The sequence below is a fragment of the Syngnathus leptorhynchus genome, chromosome 4, assembly GCF_054491065.1.
Source record: "Syngnathus leptorhynchus isolate UIUO chromosome 4, UIUO_Slep, whole genome shotgun sequence".
NCBI lineage: Eukaryota > Metazoa > Chordata > Actinopteri > Syngnathiformes > Syngnathidae > Syngnathus > Syngnathus leptorhynchus.
In genome coordinates, this window is record NC_141198.1 from 3,421,507 (window position 1) to 3,447,629 (window position 26,123).

At 41.9% G+C, this 26,123-nt stretch overlaps 1 protein-coding gene across 3 annotated transcripts in view; it reads left to right on the top strand.

Moving 5' to 3' along the window:
- LOC147057659 (syntaxin-binding protein 1-like) overlaps positions 1-26,123 on the top strand; it is a 61,328-nt gene that overhangs the window by 12,851 nt on the left and 22,354 nt on the right. For all 3 annotated transcript variants that reach the window (XM_085910738.1, XM_085910739.1, XM_085910740.1), the window contains 11 exons: positions 2,406-2,484; positions 3,140-3,243; positions 3,612-3,760; positions 5,903-5,987; positions 6,516-6,646; positions 12,579-12,686; positions 12,833-12,893; positions 17,768-17,833; positions 21,505-21,585; positions 21,907-22,045; positions 22,407-22,516. In XM_085910738.1, the coding sequence (XP_085766864.1) occupies positions 2,406-2,484; positions 3,140-3,243; positions 3,612-3,760; positions 5,903-5,987; positions 6,516-6,646; positions 12,579-12,686; positions 12,833-12,893; positions 17,768-17,833; positions 21,505-21,585; positions 21,907-22,045; positions 22,407-22,516 (1,113 nt within the window). The remainder of the gene's footprint in view (positions 1-2,405; positions 2,485-3,139; positions 3,244-3,611; positions 3,761-5,902; positions 5,988-6,515; positions 6,647-12,578; positions 12,687-12,832; positions 12,894-17,767; positions 17,834-21,504; positions 21,586-21,906; positions 22,046-22,406; positions 22,517-26,123) is intronic.

Here is a 26,123-nt window from a genome sequence, read left to right on the forward strand (position 1 = left end):
CTTAGATACCCGTAACTGGAGATGTTTTGTAAAGAAGAATGGTCAAAAAACCTTCAATCAGAATCCAGACTCTCATTGGAAGCTAAAGGAAGCGTTTAGAGGCTGTTATTTCTGTAAAAGGACAATTATTCTGTTGGGGTGCCCAAATTTATGCACCTGCCTTCTTTTGTTCAAGTAATGATTGCACGCTTTCTGTAAATCCTATAAACTTCATTTCAGTTCTCAAACTGCACTGTTTGTATACTATATGATATATTTAACTGAAATTGCTGATCCAAACAACCAATGATTTGTAAAGTAAAATCATGAAAATGATCAGGGGTGCCCAAACATTTGCTTACGACTGTATACACTGTATACATATATACACTGTTCCACACCCTGAACAAAACTCACAGTGCTCCCCCTGAATCTGATATTTTACTTCCCGATGGACCCACCTATCCAGGCTCCAGCATCCCTGACTAGACCTTACCAGAAAGGCTGACGACCTCTGTAGTTGCCACGCGCCCTCTGGTCTGCCTTTTAAAAAGAGGCTCATCACCCATTTTTGCCAATCCAGAGACACTGTCCCCGATGTCCATGCAATGTATACAGGCGTGTGAACCAGCTTTGCCATCAAGGAAGTTTTTAACCACCTCAGTAACTTCAGCTCCAGAGATAGGAGACCCCAGCTCATTTAGATCACAATTCCAGATTGCCCACATGAGCATTAAAGTTCCCAAGCAGAACAAGGGAGTCTCCAGTTGGAATGGGATACGGGACACCTTGTGTGGGTACTCTGAGCTCTTGTTTGGTATATAGTAATCCCTCGTTTATCGCGGAGAATTGGTTCCGAGACGACCCGCGATAGGTGAAAATCCACGAAGTAGTGTCACCCTCTCATTTTTAACATACATACATTTTTTGTGTATCAATAAATGTATATTAAACCATATAAGTGTATATGTTATTAGAACATTAACTAATAGTTTCAAACATGCAAATACTATATTAATAGTATAATGTATAAATAGTATAAATATGATACCTGTGTTTCTGTGTGTAACATATGTAGCTATAGCTAAAGTATACATTCTGTAAATGTTTTTAGAACTCTTTTATTATTATAACAACTTTTTTATAACAAAGTACAAGTGTACATACTGTAAATATGTTTTTAGAACTCTTATTACTATGAGAATTTTTTACAACAAGGTACAATACTGTAAATATATTTTTAAAACTATTATTATTATTATTATTATCAATCCATCCATCCATTTTCTGAACCGCTTTGTCCCCACGAGGGTCGCGGGCGTGCTGGAGCCTATCCCAGGCGTCATCGGGCAGTAGGCGGGGGACACCCTGAACCGGTTGCCAGCCAATCGCAGGGCATACAGAGACGAACAACCATCCGCACTCGCACTCATACCTAGGGACAATTTAGAGTCTTCACTCGGCCTACCAAGCATGTTTTTTGGTTGTGGGAGGAAACCGGAGTGCCCGCAGAAAACCCACGCGGACACGGGGAGAACATGCAAACTCCACACAGGGAGGGCCGGAGGTGGACTCGACCCGCACCCTCCTAACTGTGAGGCGGACGTGCTACCCAGTGCTCCATCGAGCCGCTATCATTATTATTACTATTATTATTATTATAACAAGGCGGCTCGGTGGCGCACTGGGTAGAAAATGGATGGATGGATTATTATAACAACTTTTTTTTATAACAAGGTACAAGTGTATGTAGTGCAGTTGTGTGGGCACTCCTTGGCTTCTGCTGGTGTACGCGCAACTTTCGTGCCATAATTCCTCAATTTAGAATTTCTATTTTGAATTTTTTTTGGGAGGGAGAGTCCGCGATGTACTGAAGCCGCGATAAATGTATGCGATATAGCGAGGGATTACTGTATAGGCGCAAACAATAATCATTAAGGTGGAGGGAGGCTACGCTCTCATCCATTAGGGTGAACCCCAATGTACAGTTGCAAAGCCGACGGACAATGAGAATGCCCATACCTTTGGATGGATGGATGGATGGATGGATGGATGGATGGATGGATGGATGGATGGACAAAATATTACTCGTCCCAAAAGCCACAGGTTCATACCTTACAGAATGGAGTTTTTCTATGTGACTAAATACATACACTTGAGTCACATGCTTTTACCCTCAAAGCACTGGAAACCTCACTAACCCTAACCCTTCACTCATGGTGCCTGCTTAATTTGGTGGTGAAACGCAGGAACGCAAATAGTTATAAATATAATTTATTATTATTATTATTTTAAATGTTTCATAAATGTTATATTCCACATAGTCATCACATGATTTCCTTATGTAAACAAAGTGTCTTTATTAATAGTCTAAAAGTGACCACTTTTTACTCAAGCTCATGAGAAATCATATCATCTGTTCACAGTCCGTTGAGGGTCTTATTGATGACTTCAGAGATCCACGGTCTCCTAGGTATAGAGCAGCCCATGTCTTCTTCACTGACAGTGAGTAACAATTACATGTGTAATACATTCATCTTGTAATACATTCATCTTGAAAGAAATACATGCAACAAATGGTTTATTTATAATAACAATATACTAAATAGCAGCACGGTGAGGTACTGGTTAGCAAGTCCGCCTCACAGTTCAGTTCAATTCCACCTCCGGCCCTCCCTCTGTGGAGCTTGCATGTTTTCCCTGTGCCTGCGTGGGTTTTCTCCGGGCACTCAAGTTTCCTCCCACTTCACAAAAACATGCATGGTAGGCTGATTGAGCACTCCAAATTGCCCGTGAGTGCAAGTGCGGATGGTTGTTCGTCTCTGTGTGCCCTGTGATTGGCTGGCAGCTGGTTCAGCGTGTCCCCTGCCTACTGTTCAATGACTGCTGGGATAGGCTACAGCACGCCTGCGACCCCCATGGGGCGAAGTGGTACAGAAAATGGATGGATGGAATATACTAGATATAATCTTTAAAGTTTTACAATAATGCTTTTTGACTGCTGGGGTTACTATTAGACTAAACCTCAACCTTTTGGTTAAATGGAGCTTTTTGTCTGTGCACGTCTTAAAATGAAACACAATTCACTGTGAGCATTAATTGATTTGCTGAGTGAATATTAACTAAATTAAATACCAATTTTGGGTTTGATTTATTACAGCAATTCCAGACTCCATGTTTGGACTCTTGACCAACTCTCGCGCCTCCAAAGCCATGAAGGCCTTGGCTGAGATCCATGTAGCCTTTCTGCCCTATGAATCTCAAGTAAGAAAGTGTGTTTTACTGGCAATACATTGACTTATCTTAATATTATCTGAGTCAAGACAAAATCACAATGGTGTTTATATTTTCATTAAAATTGTCTGTACTGTATATAATGTAGCTACTCAATATGAATATATGTTTGCTACAGCCCTTTGTTCATCAAAACCCATTTAATTATTTAGCAATTGTGACACCATTGGTTTGTTACAAACATCCAACAGCAGCCAGACGGACGGGCGATTCTTTCATGCCATAGCAATAATAAAATAACCATGAACAGATTGGACGCGTACACTTGAAGCCTCGATTAATGAATGTTTTGAGGACCATTTGGATGAATGGTTGAATCCTCTTTCCCTTTGGGGCAGGTTTTCTCCCTGGACAAAGTAGATGCTTTTCAGGACTTCTACAGCCCTTTTAAAGCTGACGTGAAGAACAACATGCTTGAAGGGTGTGCTGAACAGATTGCAACCCTCTGTGCTACACTCAAAGAATATCCTGGAGTCCGATATAGAGGGTGAGACGAACAATCCTTTTCGCCATGGGGTATACAGTCCCCTCTCTCTCTCGCTCGCGCTCTCTCTCTCTCTCTCTCTCTCTCTCTCTCTAATAAAAAAACATTTAGATACAGATTTTTGTTTTTACTTTTGTTATTGTTGACTAATATTTGACCTTTGACTGAATATTTCTTTGGTAATGATCATCGTAAATGTAAGAAACTAAAGAAAGAGCGAACACCTTTTAACATTGAGCAACCTATTGTACGAACATCATAAGTCAAGTGAGTAATTAGTAATTGCAGCATGAACGCTCTGGCCGAATATGAACTATGATTTCATAAACATCATGTAAATCACTCATTTGGGTAATAAAATGCTGTTAGAGGATGCAGCTTCCTTGCGCTCTATAGTAGCACAATGAATACTTGTTTGAGTCGTCACTTGCATCCACAAACCAGCTAAACTAGATGATGTTAATGAAGCACTGTCAATATCAGTTTTTTTTATGTTGTGGGTCCAAGGGAGACCTGTTTGGAGTGGTGGCTTGCATTGAGCAAAATGAGAGCTTAGTGCAAAAAAATGAGATGATAAGATGTCTGCATTTTTTTTTTTTTTTTTTTTTTAAATAGTAATGAATACAAGGCAGCACGTTGGAGCACTGGTTCGCACGTCTGCCTCAGAGTTTAGAGGTGCAGTGGTCGATTGCGGCTCCGGCCTTTCTATTTGGCGTTTGTGTGTACTCCCCGTGGCTGTGTGGATTTTCTCTGGGTACCCCAATTTGTTCCCACATTCCAAAAACATACATGGTAGGCCGAGTGAGCACTCCGAATTGCCGGAACATGAGATTGTGAGTGTGAATGGTTGTTTGTCTCTATGTGCCCTGTGATTGGCTGTAATAATACCAGAGCAACACGGAAGTAACACAGCACTAATAGGGGTGGATAAAAAAAACATACCAGTAAAAGTCACTGAGACGCGGCAATAACAAAGCAGCAACACGGTAGCACAGCACTAACAGGGCTGGTTAAAAAAATTTACCAGTAAAAGTCACTGAGCGCCGTCTTCATCTTCCTTCTGTGCACTGAAACCATTGAATTCTTCCTTCTCAGTGTTCGATTGGAATAGCGTCAGATATACTTCGCCACACACTTTCTCAGTCTCTCTTTCGTTGCTGCTTTTATGCATTTCTTCTAGCATTTTCCATGATGATGGATGCTGATTTTATTCATGCACAAAGGGCCAAGTTACATCAAACTTACGAGCTAGACGTATAGCTCCAGAGTAGATGTGACCAGGAAATACATAAAGAAAAAGGGTGACGCATCTGCCCAGTGCCCCCGAGTGACCGGAAGAAACCTCTACAGTGCATGTTAACAGCCAAATCGACTGCCTTTAATTTAAAAGCAGCATCATATACATTTCTTTTGTCCCCCCCCCAAAATGAGGGTTTGTGTATAAAAGCTTCATTTCTTCAGTAATGTCCGTCTTGATCTTGTTCTGTCTCTTCTTTGTGTGAATTGAAATGAACCAGCTCAGTGGCCTAGTAGTAGAGTGTCCACCCTGAGACTGGAAGGTTGTGGGTTCAAACCCCGGCCGGGTCATACCAAAGACTATAAAAATGGAACCCATTGCTTCCTTGGTTGGCACTCAGCATTATGGGTTGGAATTGGGCGGTTAGATCACCAAATGAACCCCGAGCGCGGCACCGCTGCTCCTCACTGCTCCCCTCTCCCCCAGGGGATGGATCAAAATCACATGGGGATGGGTTAAATGCAGAGGACAAATTTCACCACACCCAGATGTGTGTGTGACGATGATCATTGGGACTTTTTTAACTTTTAATTATACGGCACTATTTGCCTGGCGGATGGACATGCAATCAACACACCACTCTTCTCCCCTGTGACCATGTCACATCTTCCTCCACCCAGTAAAGTGGTGTCGCACAACAGCGGTCTACAGCCTTTTCACGAGTGTATAAGTGATCAAGTCCTCACAAAAATCTAAAAAAATCCAGAGATATGTCGCACCGGACGACAAGCCTTCAGGTTTCAAAACTTGAGCAAAAAGTATTTTGGGGAACACTACATTTTGGGGGGAAAACTCTCCCAAAATGGTACTGTAACTATTAAATTTTTTTTTTTGCGTGTGTTATTCAGAGAGTACAAAGACTGTGCTGTTCTGGCCCAAATGCTACAGGACAAGCTGGATGGCTACAAGGCTGACGACCCCAGCATTGGGGAGGTGGGAGATTTAGATAAACACAAAGAAGCAAAAGTAGAAATGTTTTTTTTAAATATTAACCAATGTTAAACTTACTTCACATTATAGAAGTAAATGTTAAAAAAGGCCTACATACATTTACATGACCCACACATACTACCTTGAAGAAACAGTAATAAGTTGATAACATTTATGTTGAGCTGCCACAATGTGGACACTTTGTAAAGATTTGTCGCTCTATACATCAGCAGGATGTTCGGAGGCCGCGATAAGGTTTTTAAAGACTTAATCTGTTAATCCTAATCTTTCATATTGTACTTTAAAAAAGAATGCTGTGGTATTTACCAATGTCTTCCTCTCTGACAATTGTTTTGGAAATACATATTATATTACACATTCTTACACAATAGTATATGCACAGCCTTTTGAAGTACAGAATTGGTTCTTCAAAATTATCAGTGATTACACTACATTGTTTTGATGTGATTTTACTCTGCTGAATCCCTGTGTATATATATGTATGTATGTATGTATATCATGTTTCTCCAGGGACCTGATAAATGTCGGAGTCAACTTATCATTCTGGATCGAGGATTTGATCCAGTGTCACCACTTCTACATGAGCTCACGCTTCAGGCAATGGCCTACGACCTGCTTGGCATTGAGAATGATGTCTACAAGTATGTAGGCATGCACGCACGCACGCAGACATATGCACACACAGGATTCAGATAAGAATTCGGATCCCTGAAAGGTTTGCAAGTTCTTTTAATAATAAATAATTAAGTAAGCCCTTATTTATTGAAAATGAATTCATCAAAGAAAATTTGTTTTATTTCGGGCGTATTTTCAGTGATCCCTCATTTATTACTGATAATTCGTTTCAAGACGATAGGTGAAAATCCACGATGTAGGAATCAATCTTTGTACGACAGCCGCAGTTTTTTTTTTAAACACTTAGGCACGCACGCTCCTATTCTATGAAGCTCTCTTCCATCTCCGTGGATGGAAGTCGGGGGCCGGCGCCCGGCCGGGTGGCTGCCCGTGGACGGTGGATGGGGCTTGGACATGGCTTTTACGCACGTCCGCTCCTATTCTATGGAGCTCTCTTCCACCTCCACTTCCTTAGCTCTGTTAATGTTTAGAGTAAATTTACGGATCAATATGGAAGGAAAACATAGGTAACCAGTACCAATGTGTTAGATCGGACTTTAGTCAGTTCCGATCATTTTATAAGTGCTCGTTTGAGAAACGCGATTGTTTACACTTTGCTGAGACTCATGGGAGTCTGCGAGCTGAGGCTCATGAGAGTTTGCGGGTGGTTAATGCTATAGTGATAGCTGCTATACGCACGAGGCTATTTCATGTCAAAATCGGCTGCTCTGTTAATGTTTCGAGTAAATTTACGGATCGATATGGAAGGGAAACATAGGAAAGCAGTACCAATGCGTTAGATCGAACTTTAGTCAATTCTGATCATTTTATAGGATAGTTTGAGAAACGCGATTGTTTACAGAGGGCAGCTCATTGGTTATTGGCTAGTGGATGCATACCGCAACCCTAGTCAACCGCAGTTTGTTGCAGTATAGCTTCTATTTTATGCGCTTTATAATCCGGTGCACCTTATATATGGACAACGTTTTAAAATGGGCCGTTCATTGAAGGTGCACCTTATAAACTGGAACCAGCTCAGTGGCCTAGTAGTAGAGTGTCCGCCCTGAGACTGTGGGTTCAAACCCCGACCGGTTCATACCAAAGACTATAAAAATGGAACCCATTGCCTCCCTGCTTGGCACTCAGCATTATGGGTTGGAATTGGGGGGTTAGATCACCAAAATGATTCCCGAGCGCGGCACCGCTGCTGCTCACTGCTCCCCTCTCCCCCAGGGGATGGATCAAAATCACATGGGGATGGGTTAAATGCAGAGGACAAATTTCACCACACCCAGATGTGTGTGTGATGATGATCATTGGGACTTTAACTTTAATCCGATGCGCCTTTTAGTCCGGAAAATACGGTAAATCCCAAGTAATTCAAGTCAAGTCACAGATTATGTCAAGTCCAAGTCAAGTCACCTTATTATTGCAATTTTACCCGCAGAATCTGATCTTAATCACGTGAAAGGACAAGATATAAATAATTTTAAGTAACCATCATTGTCCAATGTGTCTAACGTGTTTAAAAAATATGACAATAATTTGGATTTGCACTGTAATTACTGATATTCAGTAAAATACACCATGGAATCAAACAAAAAATACCTCGTACGATGATTTATTGACAGCTCAATCTAAACAAATTAACATCTGCCGACAATGTTTGTCACATTTGAGTTGCAAATACTGGGCAGAATGGCTCTTTAAATGACAGACAAAGTTTAAAGATGTCGTCAGGCTGTCTGAAATGTTTCTCTTGCATATTTTGCACTGGGCTGTCCGTCTTTTGCCGTCATAAAGGTAATTACGGTAGACAAAGGTCTACCGCTCCCGCTCCCATGTTTGTGTATGTCTGATATAAAGGGGCGTGATTCTCCAATAAACACGTTAGGTACGTAGAGAGGGCACGGCTGATTGATTGACAGGGTAATGATCCAATTATGACAACGCTATTCTCAGCCTGCGCTCCTACCGTGTTATCAATGTTGTTGTTTTTTATTTATTATTAAATTTATATTCAAACTGAAAACATGAACTAAATAACACTGAAGTCATTCAAGTCGTGTCTCAAGTCAAGTCCCGAGACTTTAACTTCCAAGTCAAGTCTCACAAAGTCTGTTGTTGCTTGTTCATGTCTGTTCTTGGTGTTGGATTTTGTCGAATACATTTCCCCCAAAATGCGACTTATACTTCGGAGTGACTTACATATATGTTTTTTTTTTCACGTTATTGTGCATTTTTTGGCTAATGCGACCTATATTCCGGAGCGACCTTTAGTCAGAAAAATACGGTATTTAATATATGCCCTAAGGCAGGGGTGTCCAAACTTTTTGCAAGGAGGGCCAGATTTGATAAAGTGAAGGGGCCCGGGGGCCAGTAGTTTTTTCGGACATTTTTTTTACTACAATTTCATTCAAATAAACACTGTTATAAAACAAATTTCATTCTCCCAATTGTCACAAAATAACCAAATATAAGCCACTCAGGCAGATGTGAACAACTCTAAAAACACAAATTCTGCCTTTCATTCATATCTGAAGAGTCCGATAACATTGAACAAACTGTATGAAATACCTTAAATTTACATGAGTTTAAAATTATTTTCGCCTCATGAACATTTTAAACAGGAGTTATAAGTAATACATAAAATACGATAACATTGAACAAACTGTATGAACTGTATGTATGAGTTTAAAATTATTTTCGCCTCATTAACATTTTACACAGGGTTCACGCAGCCGGTTCGCGCGTACCCTTTTTACAACGGGTTTATTTCCGCATTTGACTTGCGCATGCGCCGCATAGCAGGACAGCTGGAGTCATGTTCTCGCTGTGAAATCACGCCGGGTCGCGCGAGATTACATTTCTGCGGCATAAATATAAAATAGCTTTGGTACGTGTGTATTAAAGCGCTGGTCAACAATGGCGGCGGGCCACATACTAAAGATTTTATCACAGAGGCTGCGGGCCTGATGAAATTTGACCACGGGCCGCAATTGGCCCGCGGGCCGGACTTTGGACACCCCTGCCCTAAGGTGTGAGTGTGGATAGTATGCCCAGCGATTGGCTTGTAACCAGTTCAGGGTGTCCCCCACCTACTGCCCGAAGTCAACTGGGATAGACGCCAGCACGATCGCAACCCTCGTGACGAGAAGCGGTTCAGAAAATGGATGGATGGATGTTTGAACAAATTATCACTGTAACTCTGAGTTCAAAAGAGGAAAAAGAAAAAAAAAATCATCTAAATTAACAAAGAGGAGCAAGAAGAATGAATTTGAAATCAACTTCACACATTCCATTGCATAATTGGGTAACAATATTTGAAATACCGTAATTTTCGGACTATAAGTCGCGGTTTTTATCATAGTTTGGGTGGGTGGGGGGTTGGGCGACTTATACTCAGGAGCGACTTATATGCGATTTTTTTCACAAATTTTTTAAATTCAAAAATCCGCAATGTAGTGAAACCGCGATAAACGAACCGCGATGTAGTAAGGGATTACTGTCATTTGAACTGCAAGTGATGTCACCCGTGCCGCGCGGCGGTTGTTTACATAAAGGGCAAAGGATTCGATCACGGGATGACGAAGATGACGAAGGGCCCCACGTACTACCGGCATCATTAGCGGGTTTGTTTGTAAGTGACACAGAGGACGAAGAGTTTGAAGGATTTAATGATTTGGAGTGACAGACGGTTTGAAAAACTATTATGACTTTTACGCACGCCCGATCCTTCTCGACGGGAGCTCTCTTTCATCTCCGTGGATGGAAGTCGGGGGCCGGCGCTCGGCCGGGTGGCTGTCCGTGGACCGTGGATGGGGCTCGGACATGGTTTTTACGCACGCACGGTCCTATTTTATGGAGCTCTCTTCCACCTCCGTGGCTGGAAGTTCAGTAGCTGTTAGCTCGTTGAACTCTTATTAAATAAAGAGCCGTTTACCAAACCCACGTCTTTCCTGGTACTTTAATGCTACAATATAGTTATATACTAGATCTCTGCAGCGCACGCGCAGCGTTGGTGACATAAAGAACGAGGAATTTGATCGATGGATTTAATGATATGGAGTGACACAGATGGTTTGATAATATTGTTGTAATATGATAGTTATCTGAAATATACTTAATATATCATTATATGGGTCTGTGGAATAATTACAAATGCAATTTACAACGGGTCCGGCGTCAGCATATGCGGTGCATACGCGGCATTGTTTACATAAAGCAAGATCGATGGATTTAATGAATTGGAGTGACACAGATGGTTTGATAAACGTGTTATTTATGTAATACTTACTTGAATAACTCTGAATGTTACGTCAGGCCTGTTCTCAGCTCCTCGTTTGTGTATATGTCATGTTAGCATACCGTATCGTTTAGCCTGTTGTTGCTGGTTCATGTCTGTTTTTGGTGTTGGATTTTGACAAATAAATTTGCCCCAAAAGTGCGACTTATACTCCGGTGCGACTTATATATGTTTTTTTCACTTTATTGTGCATTTTATGGCTGGTGCGACTTATACTCCGGAGCAACTTATAGACCGGAAATTACGATAATTGTATTCTTGAACACGTTTTAAACATTTTAAAGTTAAACTGACTTTTAAACATTTTTAGGGCTTCACTAAATCTCACAAAGGTACAAAAAAATAAAAACCTACCGTAAACATGTCACGGCTCCGCTCTGCTATTGCCGTGTTTGCGCTGGTCCGCGGGGTGCACATATCCAATGCGGAGATGCTCGCGCTAATCAGTGTTGATCGCTGCCACCTGTGCCCTTGTTACCAGCTGATTAGGGTGCGTATTTAAACCCCGTAAGCCCATCAGTCTGCAGTGGTTCGTCTACCTCGATACACGTATGTCTGCCACCTGGTTTTGCTATGCCACCTAATTCCCGGTTGCTTGGTCCACTGTGTAGCGTGATGCGTGTTTCATGATTCACTGTTTTTATGATCTGCTCTGGATTCTGTTTGGCTTGACCTTTGCCTGGCCCCGACCACCAGATTGCTATGACCGTCTGCTTCGATGACATACAATGCGCGCTCGCTGACTGGCTCAACAGCTTCTCTTGTTGTCCTGCTTTGGCGGCATTCCAGCCCTCCTTGTCTCTTTTAAACTAAAGAGCCTGTATTGCATTTGGTTGTTCTGCCCCGTTCTTGACAAAACGAAGCACTGCATCAGAGATGCTGCTGATTGTGCTGATGCGAACGAAGTGGAAGAGTGGATACGTAGTGGGAGGCTGAGATATAGCGCGGTCAAAACTGCTCTTACAGCTCTAAGCCAAACAGAGGCAAGGATACAGATCAACATGTTCCCATTGGTCTCATCTCCTCTACCGGCAAATTGTGTACTGTAAAGTCTTATGGGCGAACAAAGGCCTGCGCTCCAAGTGACGCTGCAAAAATCTGCGATGCACCGAATATATCCGCAATATTTATTTTCATAAAAACCAGAGATGAACCGAGGCCGCAATAGGTGAAGCGCAAAGTGGCGCGGGATCACTGTACCTTGAATAATGTTGCTAAACATGCATTGTCCCCTTTTAACGAAAATTGACACATATTCACTCTCTTCTGTGTGATACATCTGAACACTCCCACAATGACACACAATTGAGGACAAATAGTCTTGGTTCATCAGAACTGATGATTTTGTTTCACCGAACACATAGGTTCAGGTATCAAGATACCGTTACTACGCTTGTTTGCTATAGTCTGCATAGAGTCTTACCGAATTAACCATGAGCAAAACATGCCTGCAGAAATACGCATGTTGAAGATGAGGGAATTTGTTCTCGCTGTGTCAATTTTAAAGTAGAAATTTTTTAATTTTTAGTAAGTGGGATGTTTCGTAATAGATAGGCCAAAGATAAACTGTTATATTTGGAATGAGAAAAATACAAGCGTGGGTGATGTGAATATTTGGAATGAGGTGCTCATTGTATACATTTCGATGTCAGGTTTGAGACCAGTGGAATGGGGGAGACTCGAACAAAAGAAGTATTACTGGATGAAGATGATGACCTCTGGTTGACTCTGAGACATAAACACATTGCTGAAGTTTCAACGTGAGTGTATATTACCCTTTTTGACATGGTAATGTGAAATATTTTTGAAGGAGCAAGTATAACAGCAGAGATTACCGAAGCTTACTTTTGTATTTCTTAACAAATATGCTGACAGGATTTATGTTATCTTTGTCTTGTTTCCATAGGGCTGTGACTCGCTCTCTGAAAGAATTTTCTGCCAGCAAAAAAATGAACACAGGAGAAAAGGTAGAGGAAGAACATCCACATTACTTAGAACAATCTTTCTTGGTATTTGACTGTATTTTAGTCTATTTTATTCACGTGCACAAAGGCAAAGGAATCATGAAAAATTAGGGACACAATGTGGCTGCAAGAATTTCATAGAAATGTTGATATGCCATTGTGCCACCAGCGCAGATAAAGTGAAAATATATTAAGGTAAAAGGTCATTGACGAAAACGTTTATCTTCAGTTGGAGTTTTTGCTTATTGACTGGGTTGAATTGCATGTAACGTACTCCTCTGCGCTTGTGGGAGTACTTTCCATGCAATACAGCTTCCTCTTCTGGCCCTAGTTAAGACATTAAAAATGTAAAGATACAATTGTGTCCCTTTGTCTTTTTTGATTGATGACCAATCTAATCTCCAATAGCCTATCATGACCTTACAAAAAATCTTGTTAGTTTCATAGTCCAACTTGGTGAACACACCATTGTTGGTATGCAAAAGCCAAACACATTCTTAATGTTGAATCTGAAACTTTTTTGCGTGGCATTGTGGAATGGAAAGTCTGTACAATGGGTACATATTTGTAAAGTACAACCAAACGAGTTTGGATTAGCTAGTGACCAATTCAGGGTGTAACCCTATGTCCAACTTTCTTTTCTTGGTAGTCCATCGGGGTCCGATGATGACGTTGTCTCTGTACTCAGCGATGATTGCGCATGTGGCTCCGCAGACCGAAGCTGGAAGCACATAAGCGCCCGCAGGTGCTACATTTAAAACCTGCATTTTGGGTTGAGATGGACGCTGCTCTGTGACATCTGCCCCTTGCTGCAGCTAAACACTGTCGCCGATCCCTCTCAAAGGCAGTGGGTGTTTTAAAAGTGAGAGACCTGCATTCCGTTCTCACACGAGCATGCACTTCCAGATGGCGTGGTTGAATATCACTCGACTTCAGATTGCTTCTCAGAGTGGCCTTGTACCCCAGTTTGGGAATGTCCTCGTTGCTGTGAGCCCTCTTTCAGCTCACCATAGATGACCAGCTCAGGGGCTTAGTGGTAGAGTGACCGCCCTGAGACTGGAAGGTTGTGGATTCAAACCCCGGCCGGGTCACACATGTAGGACAAAAGGTAAAAGAAATGGATAGGAAGTTGATTAAATACTTTGGCACCCCTAAAATGAAGTCTACATTTGGACAGGGACGTTCGTATGGAGGGCAACACAAGTCTAGCCTTATTTCTGGTGTTATGGCAGTAATAGTCTTCCCTTCTCCTGTAAAAGCTATTGAGTGTGCTGAGGAACTGATTGTGGGTTGCTTTGAAGACAAACTGAGCTGTGTGGAGAAGGTTTACCTGGTATATGCTGAGAATTGATAGTTCCTGGAATAACGGTAGTGGATGAGCCAGGTAGTTAGCATGTAGAATGATTCGGACACAACGCTTTTGTAGACAACAAATACGATTCAACTTGGTAGGTAGGATGAGTGCTGGCCCAAATTACGTTGCAATAATTGATATATGGGTAGATTAGGTATGGATGTTGAGTTTTGTTCGCACAAATCTGTGGTCGGTCTAACAATCTGCACCTCATATTGCCCTTGTCGAAAGAATATCTTTGCTGTCACGTGTCAGATCAGCACTTATCGACCTTAAGTGACCCGACCCTCCGTTTAAAGGGTTAAACTCCCCTTCGACCCCGCTGCTGTAACGCAACCCTCATAGGGAGACGAGAGTTTCCAGGTCAGGGCGGGGAAGGATTTGTCCGTTTCTAACTGCCTCTAAGATATCAATTCGGACAGAATTAATTCATTCTTTTTAGGACGCCAATCCCTTTAAAGTCACTCTGAAACTCAGAGTAACCACTTGAGGCCCGGAATCAAGATGACTGCGCCCTTTTTACCAGCGGCTACTTCCCCTTTTTTGATTTGAAGCATTTGTTATCGCTCGGATAAATTTATCTGTCTTTGGTAAAATTTGTTGATTTACTAAAGCGCACTCACCCGAGCTGAGCTGAAGATAACTACTTCGAAACAGATCTGACAATTCCTGATGTTAAGGATTAAAGCTGTCTTCACTTTAAAAAGAATTGAACGGATTGAAAGAATGACTATGATAGGGAAATAAAGAAAAATTTAAGTTCTAATCACTGCATATAAAACCATGCTCAACATAGTTAATACGAAATAATCGACAACCGAATAAGGGATTAAGAAGAAATTTAATGAATAATAAAAAAAAAAATTACAAATCGAAATTACAACAACGAATTCCACAACCATCTCAGAACAAAAGGAGACAAAAGGTCTAAAATCCTATTTGGTTGAACAAGTCTCGTGATCGCCTCTCCTTTGTTCCAAAATCTGAATTCTGTTTAAAAAAAGAGGAAAGGTCTGGCCATGAGGAGATTAGCCAACGCTGTAACATTGGCGTCTTCCCCTTTCTGCCTGAAGCGGCTGTCTCCTCTGCCTTCCTTGACGCTTAAAATTCCACAAAGACCTATTTGAAGCTTGAAATTTGATGAAATTAAATTTGAAGACTTTGAAAATTCATTTTAGTAGATTTTGGTCCAATCTCAAAAAGAATGACAATCCATCTTCGTCTAAACGGCGTTCTTTATCCGGGCAAGAAGTGCCAGCATACTGGAGAGAGAGAGAGAGAGCAAGTTTCTTGTCCAGAACCAAGCTTTTATAGGCTCCTGGCATTACCTCATCGGCACTACCTCACCGGTCCGTGAGGTGGCCTTTCTGGAAGTTTCGAGAATGTTCCTTAGCTGATTCCTGTCTAGGTCAGCTGGAAACCACTGGTTGTATTGGCAACCTTGCTTAAAGGGTACCTTTAGTCGACCTGTATAACGCAGGCACTGATTTAGTATAAAGTAAATGTACAATATCAAAAAAGAAATAACACAACTCCTTTTAGGGACGAGATATATAGCCTGAAACATTGCCATTGGTAGGTGCTTATGATGGTGAGAAAGTGCTTGTTACTGATAGGAAGGTGGAGCTTCAGGAGTCTCTCAGTGATGCCAGTGGGGAGGCTAGGAATCTGTCTGAGAAGGCTGGTCCTGATGGCAAATCCAAAACCATGTATTCTTTCTTCGTCCTTAGCTTTTCCTTTCCATAAAAAGGTATATCCACTTCCTGTTTCGGACACTGATCCGTCCTCTGCAATCCGAGTTTCACTTATTGTGGCAATATCGATTCGGTATCTTGCCAGTTTTTTGGCTACGAGTGCTGTTCTTCTTTGAGGTCTTATGACACCATCATCTCTGTCCATAAGTTCCAAGTTCCTATAAGAAGCTTCTTTTTCTGTTTCTGTTGTGGTTGACCGCAGGTGGTAAATCTTGCCAACCGCGGTTAACTGGCCAGATTGGTTAGGGTAGGAATTTCTTTAGGGCACCTTTTCTGGCCCCTTCCCTTACTAGGGTGAGCAGTGCGATCCTACAGAGGCTGCTCAGTCGTCTAGGATGCTGCCGGGGTTCTCCGCTGCCCTGGGTTCGTAGAAAAAACAACCACTTGTTCCCAGGCCGCCTACTTGCAGGCTTGTGACTAATGACTTCCAGTGGTTACCTCCACCTGCCACCGTCGCCACTCCCCCAATGCCGTAGGACTTTGAGTGTGTGTCGGGAAACTGAGTAGCATAGACACCTGTGCGTGATGTTGATTTAAGTGGGAGAACCGTTGCACGGGGAAAACCTCTCAGAAGAAACCTACCCCAGTGCTACAGAGAACCATTACGCCTGGAGACCTCTCCTGCCGCAGTGGATGGCCGTGACGTCTTTCGTGCTCTGTCACGCCCTTAGCATGCCACAATGCCTTGCTGCAGCGCCTTCCCAGCCATTGAACCCTTGGAGGGTTTCCTCTGCCTAGTCTGCTGTAGCAGTCTTGTACGTCGTTCGGGTGAGCATATCCCTAGATGGATTGCCTGCCAAGGCTATCAAGTTCTATCTACCCGGTTTAGTGAGCCGTGCTTTGTCTGGACGGTTTCCAAGGACCCTTTTGCCATGGGTGACCCTACCAGGGGCAAACAGCCCCAGACAACTTGGCACCGAGGATCATTAGGACACACAAAGCCCTCCACCACGAAAAGGTGACGACTCACGGAGGGGCTATATGCAACAATGAATCAATTAATCAACAACTAATACCATACTGTACCTGATGGGTAGGTAACTTCGGTCCTCAAGAGCTGGCGTCCTGCATGTTTTCTGTCTCCCTGTTGCAACATAGCTGATTCAGATGATCAGATAATTAGCAAGGTCTGCAGAAGCTGGATAACAATCCGTTTCATCATGAATCATCAAGGACCGGGGTTGCCTACCCATGCTGTACAGCCCGGTGGTCACCACCACAATTTCCGCTACTCCATTGATGAGGCTGACCCCAAAGACCACAATGTCCACCTTCCCCTCAATTGCATCAGAATACTTGTCTCATACATTAAACATTTTGTGTTATACATTTACTCAGACTTGTTTGTCATGTTGAACACGTCAAATGAATCAAATGACACAAGCAGTTGCACCAGTAATGTTTTCTTCTTGAGTTGGAAAAATTAAGTTTAAGTTTTTCCACAGTTTTTCAGGTTTTTCATACTCACTTCTCTAGATGTAAATAGCTGTAGCTAAAATGTCCTGTCCTGAATAACCTGGTCGCTTGTCTCATACTTATATTTTGATGGCACCTGGTTTATTTTATCAGTGTACAGCAAGAATAAAGAAGGAAACACTAGCCTCCATATTCCAATACTATCTGAGGTGAATATTCAGATAATATCATCAAATAGATATGGTCACTGCTAAAGGACTGCACAGCAGTGCACATGCCAACAAGAAGGTCAGAAGAGAATTCATCAAATCAAATCAAATTCATCACTCATTACTGTCACTTTTGTCTTTCAGACCACAATGAAGGAACTGTCACAGATGCTGAAGAAAATGCCTCAGTATCAAAAGGAACTAAGCAAAGTAAGAAAAGCAATTGTTGAAATGTTCATGTTTGCTGTTGCTGCCTTCACAAATAAAATAGTACCGTATTTTCTGCACTATAAGGTGCACCAGATTATATTGAATCTTTTGTTTTAGAAATTATTTCATATATAGGGCACACCGGATTAAAAGGCGCATAGAATAGAGCCACTGCATCGAACTGGGATTGACTAGGGTTGCAGTGTGCATCCACTAGATGGTGATGTGCTAAAGGGAATGTCAACCCAGTCAATGAGGTAAAGTCCGTTTCTGTGTAAAAGTGATACGAAGTGATACGGTTTGGCTTCTTACTTGGTCCAGCAACCCCACTCATTTTTTCTGATCATAAACTTTCTTTAGTTTAAAAGAAAGAAGCAAGTGAGTGTGTTGATGCGTAATGCATTGATCAGCTTCTTAGCTTTGGTGTCTATGTGCTGCGATGAGGGGTGGGGGGTTCACTGTGACTGCCTCCTGACAGGTTTACCTGTATGTCAATCAAACGATGGGATGAAAGTGATACGTTTGGCTTCTTACTTGGTCAAGCAACCCCACTCATTTTTGCTGGTCATAAACTTTATTTATCGTATTTTTCGGACTATTAGTCACGTTTTTTTCATAGTTTTGGGGAGGGGGGGTTATACTCAGATTTATATATGAATTTTTTCACAAATGTTCAAAATTCAAAAATCCGCGATGTAGTGAAACCACGATAAACGAACTGCGATGTAGCAAGGGATTACTGTAATTTGAACTGCAAGTGACGTCAGCGGCGTGGCCGTTGTTTACATAAAGGACAAAGTATTCGATTACGGGATGATGAAGATTACGAAGGGACCCACGTTTGAAGGATTTAATGATTTTAATGACTTTTATTTATTTTATAGTTATTTTATATATTTTATTTTGTGTGTCAACTTGTTTTTATCGTTACAGTTCAGTAGTTGTTGGCTTGTTGAACTCTTGTTTTGTTAAATAAAGAGCCGTTTACCAAACCCACATCTTTCCTGGTACTTTGTTAACACTACAATATAGTTATATACTTGATCTGTGCGGCGCACGCGCGGCGTTGTTGACATAAAGGACGGGGAATTTGATCGATGGATTTACTTATTTGGTGTGACAGATGGTTTGATAATATTGTTGTTATATGATAGTTTTTTGATATATACTTTATATATCGTTATATGGGTCTGTGGAAAAATTAGAAATGCAACTCACGACGAGTCCGACGTCAGCGGGGCATACGCAGAGCATAGGTGGCGCATACGCGGTATTGTTTACCTAAAGGACAATCGATGGATTTAATGAATTGGAGTGACGCAGCTGGTTTGATAAATGTGTTATTTATGTCATAGTTATTTGAATAACTCTGAATGTTACGTCATTCTCAGCTCCTCGTTTGTGTATATGTCATGTTAGCATACCGTATCGTTTAGCCTGTTGTTGCTGGTTCATGTCAGTTCTTGGTGTTGGATTTTGACTAATAAATTTGCCCCAAAAGTGTGACTTATACTCCAGTGCGAATTATATATGTTTTTTTTCCACTTTATTGTGTATTTTATGGCTGGTGCGACTTTTAGTCCGAAAAAAAACGGTAGTTTAAAAGAATGAACCGAGTGCATGCGTTGATGCGTAATGCGTTGATTAGCTTCTAAGCTCTGGTGTCTATGTGCTGCAGGGGGGGGGACCATTGTATGCGCAGCCAAATCGCTGCAGTTCACTGTGATTGCCCCCTGATAGGCTTACCTGTATGTCAATCAAGCAATGGAATTAAAGTGATTCGGTTTGGCTTCTTACTTGGTCCAGCAACTCCACTAATTTTTGCTGGTCATAAATGTTCTTTAGTTTTAAAGAAAAAAGTGAGTGTGTGCGTTGATGCGTAATGCGTTGCTTTGCTTATTAGCTTTGATGCCGGGCTTGCTGCGGTGAGAGGGGGGTTTCACTGTGACTGCCTCCCGATAGGCTTATATGTATGTCAATCAAGCGATTCTAGCCTATAGAAAAAATGTTTTTTTTAAAGGTCATGCGATCGACCAGTAGTAATTTACTTCAGTGATGCCCCTGACCACGGTTGCCGTGATTCTGAAAGCGATGCGACCTTGTAATTTACTCATCAAACTAAAACGTACGGAAACATTTTGGCAGAGCGCTGTGGACAACCAGTATGGATCAACAAATTCATCAATTGATCCATATATAAGGCGCTATGCATTATAAGGCGCATTATGTTTTTTTAAGTACCGTATTTTTCGGACTAAAAGTCGCTCCGGAGTATAAGTCACATCAGCCACAAAATGCACAATAAAGGGGGAAAAAAAACGTATACAATTCGCACCGGAGTATAAGTCGCATTTTGGGGGAAATTTATTTGACAAAATCCAACATCAAGAACAGACATGAACCAGCAATAACTGGCTAAACGATACGGTATGCTAACGTGACATATAAACAAGCGAGGAGCTGAGAACGGGCCTGACGTAACTAACAGTGATCCAAATAACTATAACATAAATAATACCTTTATCAAACCATCTGTCACTCCCCATCATTCAATCCATCGATCGAATTCTTCGTCCTTTATGTAAACAACGCCGCGTGTGCGCCGTGCCGCTGACATCGGACTTGTCGTCAGTTGCAGTTCAAATTATTCCACAGGCCCATATAACGATATATAAACTATATATCAAATAGCTATAATATAAACAATTTTATCAAACCATCTGTGTCACTCCAAATCTTTAAATCAATCGATCGAATTCTTCGTCTTTTATGTAAACAATGCCGCGTGTGCGCCGACGTCATCAGTTGCAGTTCAAATTACAGTAATCGCTACATCGCGGTTCATTTATCGCGGTTTCACTACATCATGGATTTTTATCCCTAAATTAAGAAAATAAAATTCAAAGTAAAACTTTTTAATTGAGGGATTATGGCACGAAATTTGCCCACACGTCAGCAGAAGGCAGGGAGTGCCCACACAATTGCAGTTCGTACACGTGACCTTTTTATATATTTTTTTTATAATAATAAGAGTTCTAAAAACACATTTAAGAGCATTATACCTTTTTATAGAAAAATCATTATCATAATAAAACAGCTCTAAAAACATATTTACAGTATGTACACTTGTACCTTGTTATTAAAATTGTTATAACAATAAAAGCTGCTCTAAAAACATATTTACAGTATGTGTTAAGAATTCTCCATGTTATTTATCTTATTCAGCCGTGCTTTGATTTGAGGTAGGTTGCTTTATTTTGAGGGCTGTTTTCAGCCGATACCATTTCAAATCATTAAATCTCCTGACTCCGGAAGTCAGTGAATGGAATTGTCAGTGAGGCTGCAATTATTCCACAGCCATAGTGCGCCCTCATACGGTTTAAAGGGAAAATAACGTGAAGTGATCAACTATACTAGTAAGTAATGTGTTAATGATCAAGTAAAAAATTGTGAATAATTTCACTTATAAGTCCCTCCTGAGTATAAGTCGCCAAAAAACTATGAAAAAACCCCGCAATTTATAGTTCGAAAAATACGGTACATTTTAAGTTTTTAAGTGCATCTTATAGTGCGGAAAATATGGTAACATATTTTTATTCAACGTGCAAATGTTTGCATGTCAAATTTTGTCTTGTTCTCAAACAACTACTCTAATGATCTTTTTTTCTTAGTATTCAACCCACCTTCACCTGGCTGAAGATTGTATGAACCGCTACCAGGGAACGGTTGACAAACTCTGCCGTGTGGAACAGGTTATTAAAAAAATAATTATAATAAATAACAATCGTTAGTACCGTGTGCAATGATGAACATGAACTTTGACCAGCGGTGGGTCGAGTTGCCATAAATTGTACCCGAGAGAATCTAAGCTAAGAGTCAGTGGGTGTTTTTTTTCTTTCCATTTAGTCAAACCAGTGATGTTGTACTTTTCTAAAAAGATCATACATTTGTATGGTAACTTGGTTACAAGTGCCCCCCTGAGTGCAACCATACCAACACTGAACCCAGTTATGAAAACAAGTTTTACACATCTGAAGCAAATTACTCTTGACCTTTTTCTTCCATTCTGAAAGGACCTTGCAATGGGCACTGATGCAGAGGGTGAGAAGATAAAAGATCCCATGAGGCTTATTGTACCAATCTTACTGGACACCAATGTCAGCGTCTGTGACAAGATTCGGATCATTCTGCTTTACATCTTTCTCAAGAATGGTCAGATGTGTACTTTTCATACTGTACTGCATAATCAGAATCTGAGACATACTTCACCCAAGTAAATGCACATTTTATAATTTTTAAATGGCTTATTTTGTATACTTTTTTACTACTATTCCGTCATTGCCATAATCAATAAACAGAGACTTACTTCATTTGTGAGTAACCTAGCTCACAAATTCAGCACTGCTATTTCTGTTTTCATATATTATCCAAAATTTTGACCTCTTTTGTGATACTTAATAATTTCCAGGATTTCTCCCACCTCACTATAGATGTGAATGTTTTACACATGTTTACAATGTTTGCTTATATCTCAACTGTGCATGTGTGTGTATGTGTTGCGTATATGTTTCAGGTGTGACAGAAGAAAACTTATGTAAGCTGCTTCAGCATGCCAGCATCCCACCAGAGGACAGTGACATCATTTCCAACATGGCACACATGGGTGTGCCTATCATCTTTGAGGTGTTCTGTGTTCTAAAATCCCCTTTTACATATGAAAGAGACGATCCTGATGTATTTTACACCTGATACCCCAAACACCTACAACAGGCATAGTTAAATTTGGGACCAATGTGTGCTTGAAATCCCTGCATTCTTCTAACAGGAAGTAGATGGAAAGTAGAGACACATTCAGGGTTGGCTTAGCATCTGTCTCACTGGAGGGATAAACAAAATAAGATAAAAAAGAATACTTCTATAATGCTATAATGGAACCAGTTCCAAGTTGGGATGTTGGGTAAAATGCAAATAAAAAAAGATTACCCTGATTTTCAAGTGTGCTGACATCTAGAAGGTCACCCAGCAAAGGCCATGAGCCTGTCCAGAAAGCGGAGTCTATCTCACCCAGATAGTTTCCACCAAAATCCGTTTCACCAAGTAAGTGTAGGTTCAGGAACCACTCATCTGTCCAACATCTGCAAATGTGTTGGACAACGCCTCGGAGCACTGCAGAAGCTGGCCAACAAGCTTGATGCAGAGCCAATATCTACAAGACCCAGGGTCCAGAGCTTCATAGAGTACTCCTGCCTAGCCTGGATGTATGCCACTCAGACCGCTCTCAAGCGGCTTGACACCATCCAGAAAAAAGGCCTTAAAAATTATTGGAGTGGATAAGGACCTTACCCTACAGCAGTATGCCATCAGCAACCTGAGCCATTGAAGAGTGGTTGGGAGTGAAACTGTAAGTTGCACACCCTCAGCTACCCAGTGGAAGTCAATGTTCTGCTACCCACACCCCACATCCCAGGTCGCATTAGCCGGAGGACACTACCAAGCAACACCTTGGAAATCCCTAAATCAAACACCAAATTACTCAACAGTAGCTTTCTTCACTCAGCAATTATGATATGGAACAGCCTTCCCTTTGCGATTGTTGGAGACATAACATAATGCTGAACAAACACCTCAGTATATGACTGTGGCGACCCTTTAAATCTCAAGGATATAATTAATGTTAAAACTATTTTTTTGGGGAGACAATTCTCACGTTTTGCGAAAGTGCTGAAACCAGAAGAGGAAGGTTGAAGAATTATCAAAAAACCATGAGGACCATTCTATAGCTGAACAGGTAATTGGAAACACGTGATCGTCATGATTGAGTGCAAACAATGTTGTGAGGTTCACCACTTAGTGAGCAAATGTGTGATGTCCAACAGTTTAAGAACAAGGTATCACAACATATAATTCCTAGGAATTTCGAGATTGCATTGCCTATGGTTCATAATTTTAAATTCCAAAATTTGGAGAAGTGGCAAGGTCACTTACAAACTGTTTGCAGGAATTATGGATAAGGTGTCAAAAAAGAGCATGGATTGTTTTTAACAAAAAGTTAAAAATACAGCATCTGTGATGGTATGTGGGGGTATTAGTGCCCATGGCATGGGTAATTTGCGCATCTGTGAAGACATCAATAATGCAGTATATGCAGATTCTGGAAGAATGTATTCTGCCATCCATGCAACATGTTTTTCAGGAATGTCCTTGCATATGTCAGTAAGACATTGACAAGCCACATTTTGCATGTTACAATAGTTGGCTAAGTGGTAAAACAGTGTGAGGATGTGACTGTTCTGAGAGTCCAGACCTGTCCCCCATTCAAGGGTGCAGAGAGAGCTGGGTGGCGGCCAAAGGCGGTCTGATCCCCGGCTACAGAAGCTGGCTTTAGGGACATGGAATGTTATTTTTCTGGCAGAGAGACAGCCCGAGCTGGTGTGCAAGACAGAGAAGTTCTGAAGATGGCCGACCTGGCAGACCCAAACGTATTGCGAGGGTTTGCAAGGAATGTCTGGCAGAATGCTCTGTCAGAAAGAGTTTCATGTCCGGCAGCAATTTACCCCCATGCCCGAAAGGCGGACAACATTGAGTGTGACTGGACCATTTTCCGCACTGCCATTGTTGAGGCACCCAATCATTATTCCCGTAAGGTGGTTGGTGTCTGTCGTGGCGGCAGTCCCCAAACCCACTGGTAGACAACAGCAGTAAGGGATGCCATCAAGCTGAAGACAGAAACCTATCGTTCCTTTTGGTCTGTGGGACTGTGGAACACAGCTGTGGCAGTTGCTGAAGCAAAAACTTGGCCATGGGAGGAGTTTGGCGAGGCTATGGAAATCAACTTTTGGATGGCTTTGAGGAATTTCTGGTCCATCCGGCGTCTCAGGAGGGGTATACACACTGTGTAAAGTGGAGATGGGATGCTGCTGACCTCAACTCAGGATGGTTTGAACCGGTAAGGAGAATACTTCGATCCTCTCAATTCTACTGACATGCTTTTCATTTAGGAAGCAGAGGCTGGAGACTCTGAGGTAGGCTTTCCTATCTCTGGGGTTGTTCACCGAGGTGGTTAAAGAACTCCTCGGAGATGGATGAGTTCTTAAAGGCTCTGAATGTTGTGTGGCTGTTATGGTTGCCAAGCATCTACAGCATTGGTTGACATCGGAGATAGAACCTCTGGATTGGCAGACCAGGGTGGTGATCCTTCTTTTTAAGAAGGGGGACCTGAAGGTGTGTTTCAACTACAAAAGTATCACATTCTCCAGCCTTCCTGGTCAGGTCGATTCAGCGGTGCTGGAGAGGAGAGTCCGTCGGAGGTGAAATCTCAGATTCAGGACGAGTAATGTGTTTTTTGTTGGAACAGTGAACCAGCACTACAACCTTGGTAGGGTTCTCAAGGGTACATGGAAGTTCGCCCAACCAGTCTTCATGTGCTTTGTGGACTTAGAGAAGGACTTTGACTGTCGCTCAGGGAGCTCTATGGGGGATGCTTCGAGAATACGGGATACCAAACCCACTAATAAGGGCGGGTCGGCCCCTGTCAGAGTTTGTTTCTGGTGACGGTTAGACTCTGCCGAGGCTGCCCCTCATTCTTCTGTTAACAACCTTTATCGACAGAATTTCTAGGCGCAGTGAGGCATTGAGGGTGTCCAGTTTGGTGATGTCAGTATTGCCTCTCAGCTATTTGCAAATAATGTGCTGTTGGGTTCTTCAAGCTGTGATCTTCAACTCCTACTAGAGAGGTTCGCAGCCAAGTGTTAAGCAGTTGTGATGATCAGGACCTCCAGATCTCAGTCGGAAAAGGGTGGAGGAATGCCCTCTATTGGTCTGTGATGAGAACCTGCCCCAAGTGAAAGAAGTACCAGGGTCTTGTTCAAGAGTGAGAGCAGGATGCAGTGGGATATCGACATGCAGATCGGTGCAAAGTCTGCCATGATGCAGATTATGTATACGTGGTAGTGAAGAGAGAGCTGAGCCGGAAGGTCAGCTATGTTCCGACCCTCCAACTATGGTCATGAGCTGTGGGCTGTGACACAAGCGGCCAACATGTGGTTACTCCACATGATGTCCAGGCTTTTCCTTGGAGATACGAGGGTGAAAAGCTTGGTCATCCAGGAGTGACTCCGAGCTGAGCCACTGCTCCTCCGCGTTGAGAGGAGCCAGATGAGGTTGTGTCAGGTCTAAATATGATCAGACATGAAATCAACCGCTAGAACAAAGAGGAGAAGACAACCAGGATAAGTTTACTCGCGAGGAGAACGATAGAGAAAGGAAGCTCAGTTACAATCTCCATCAATTC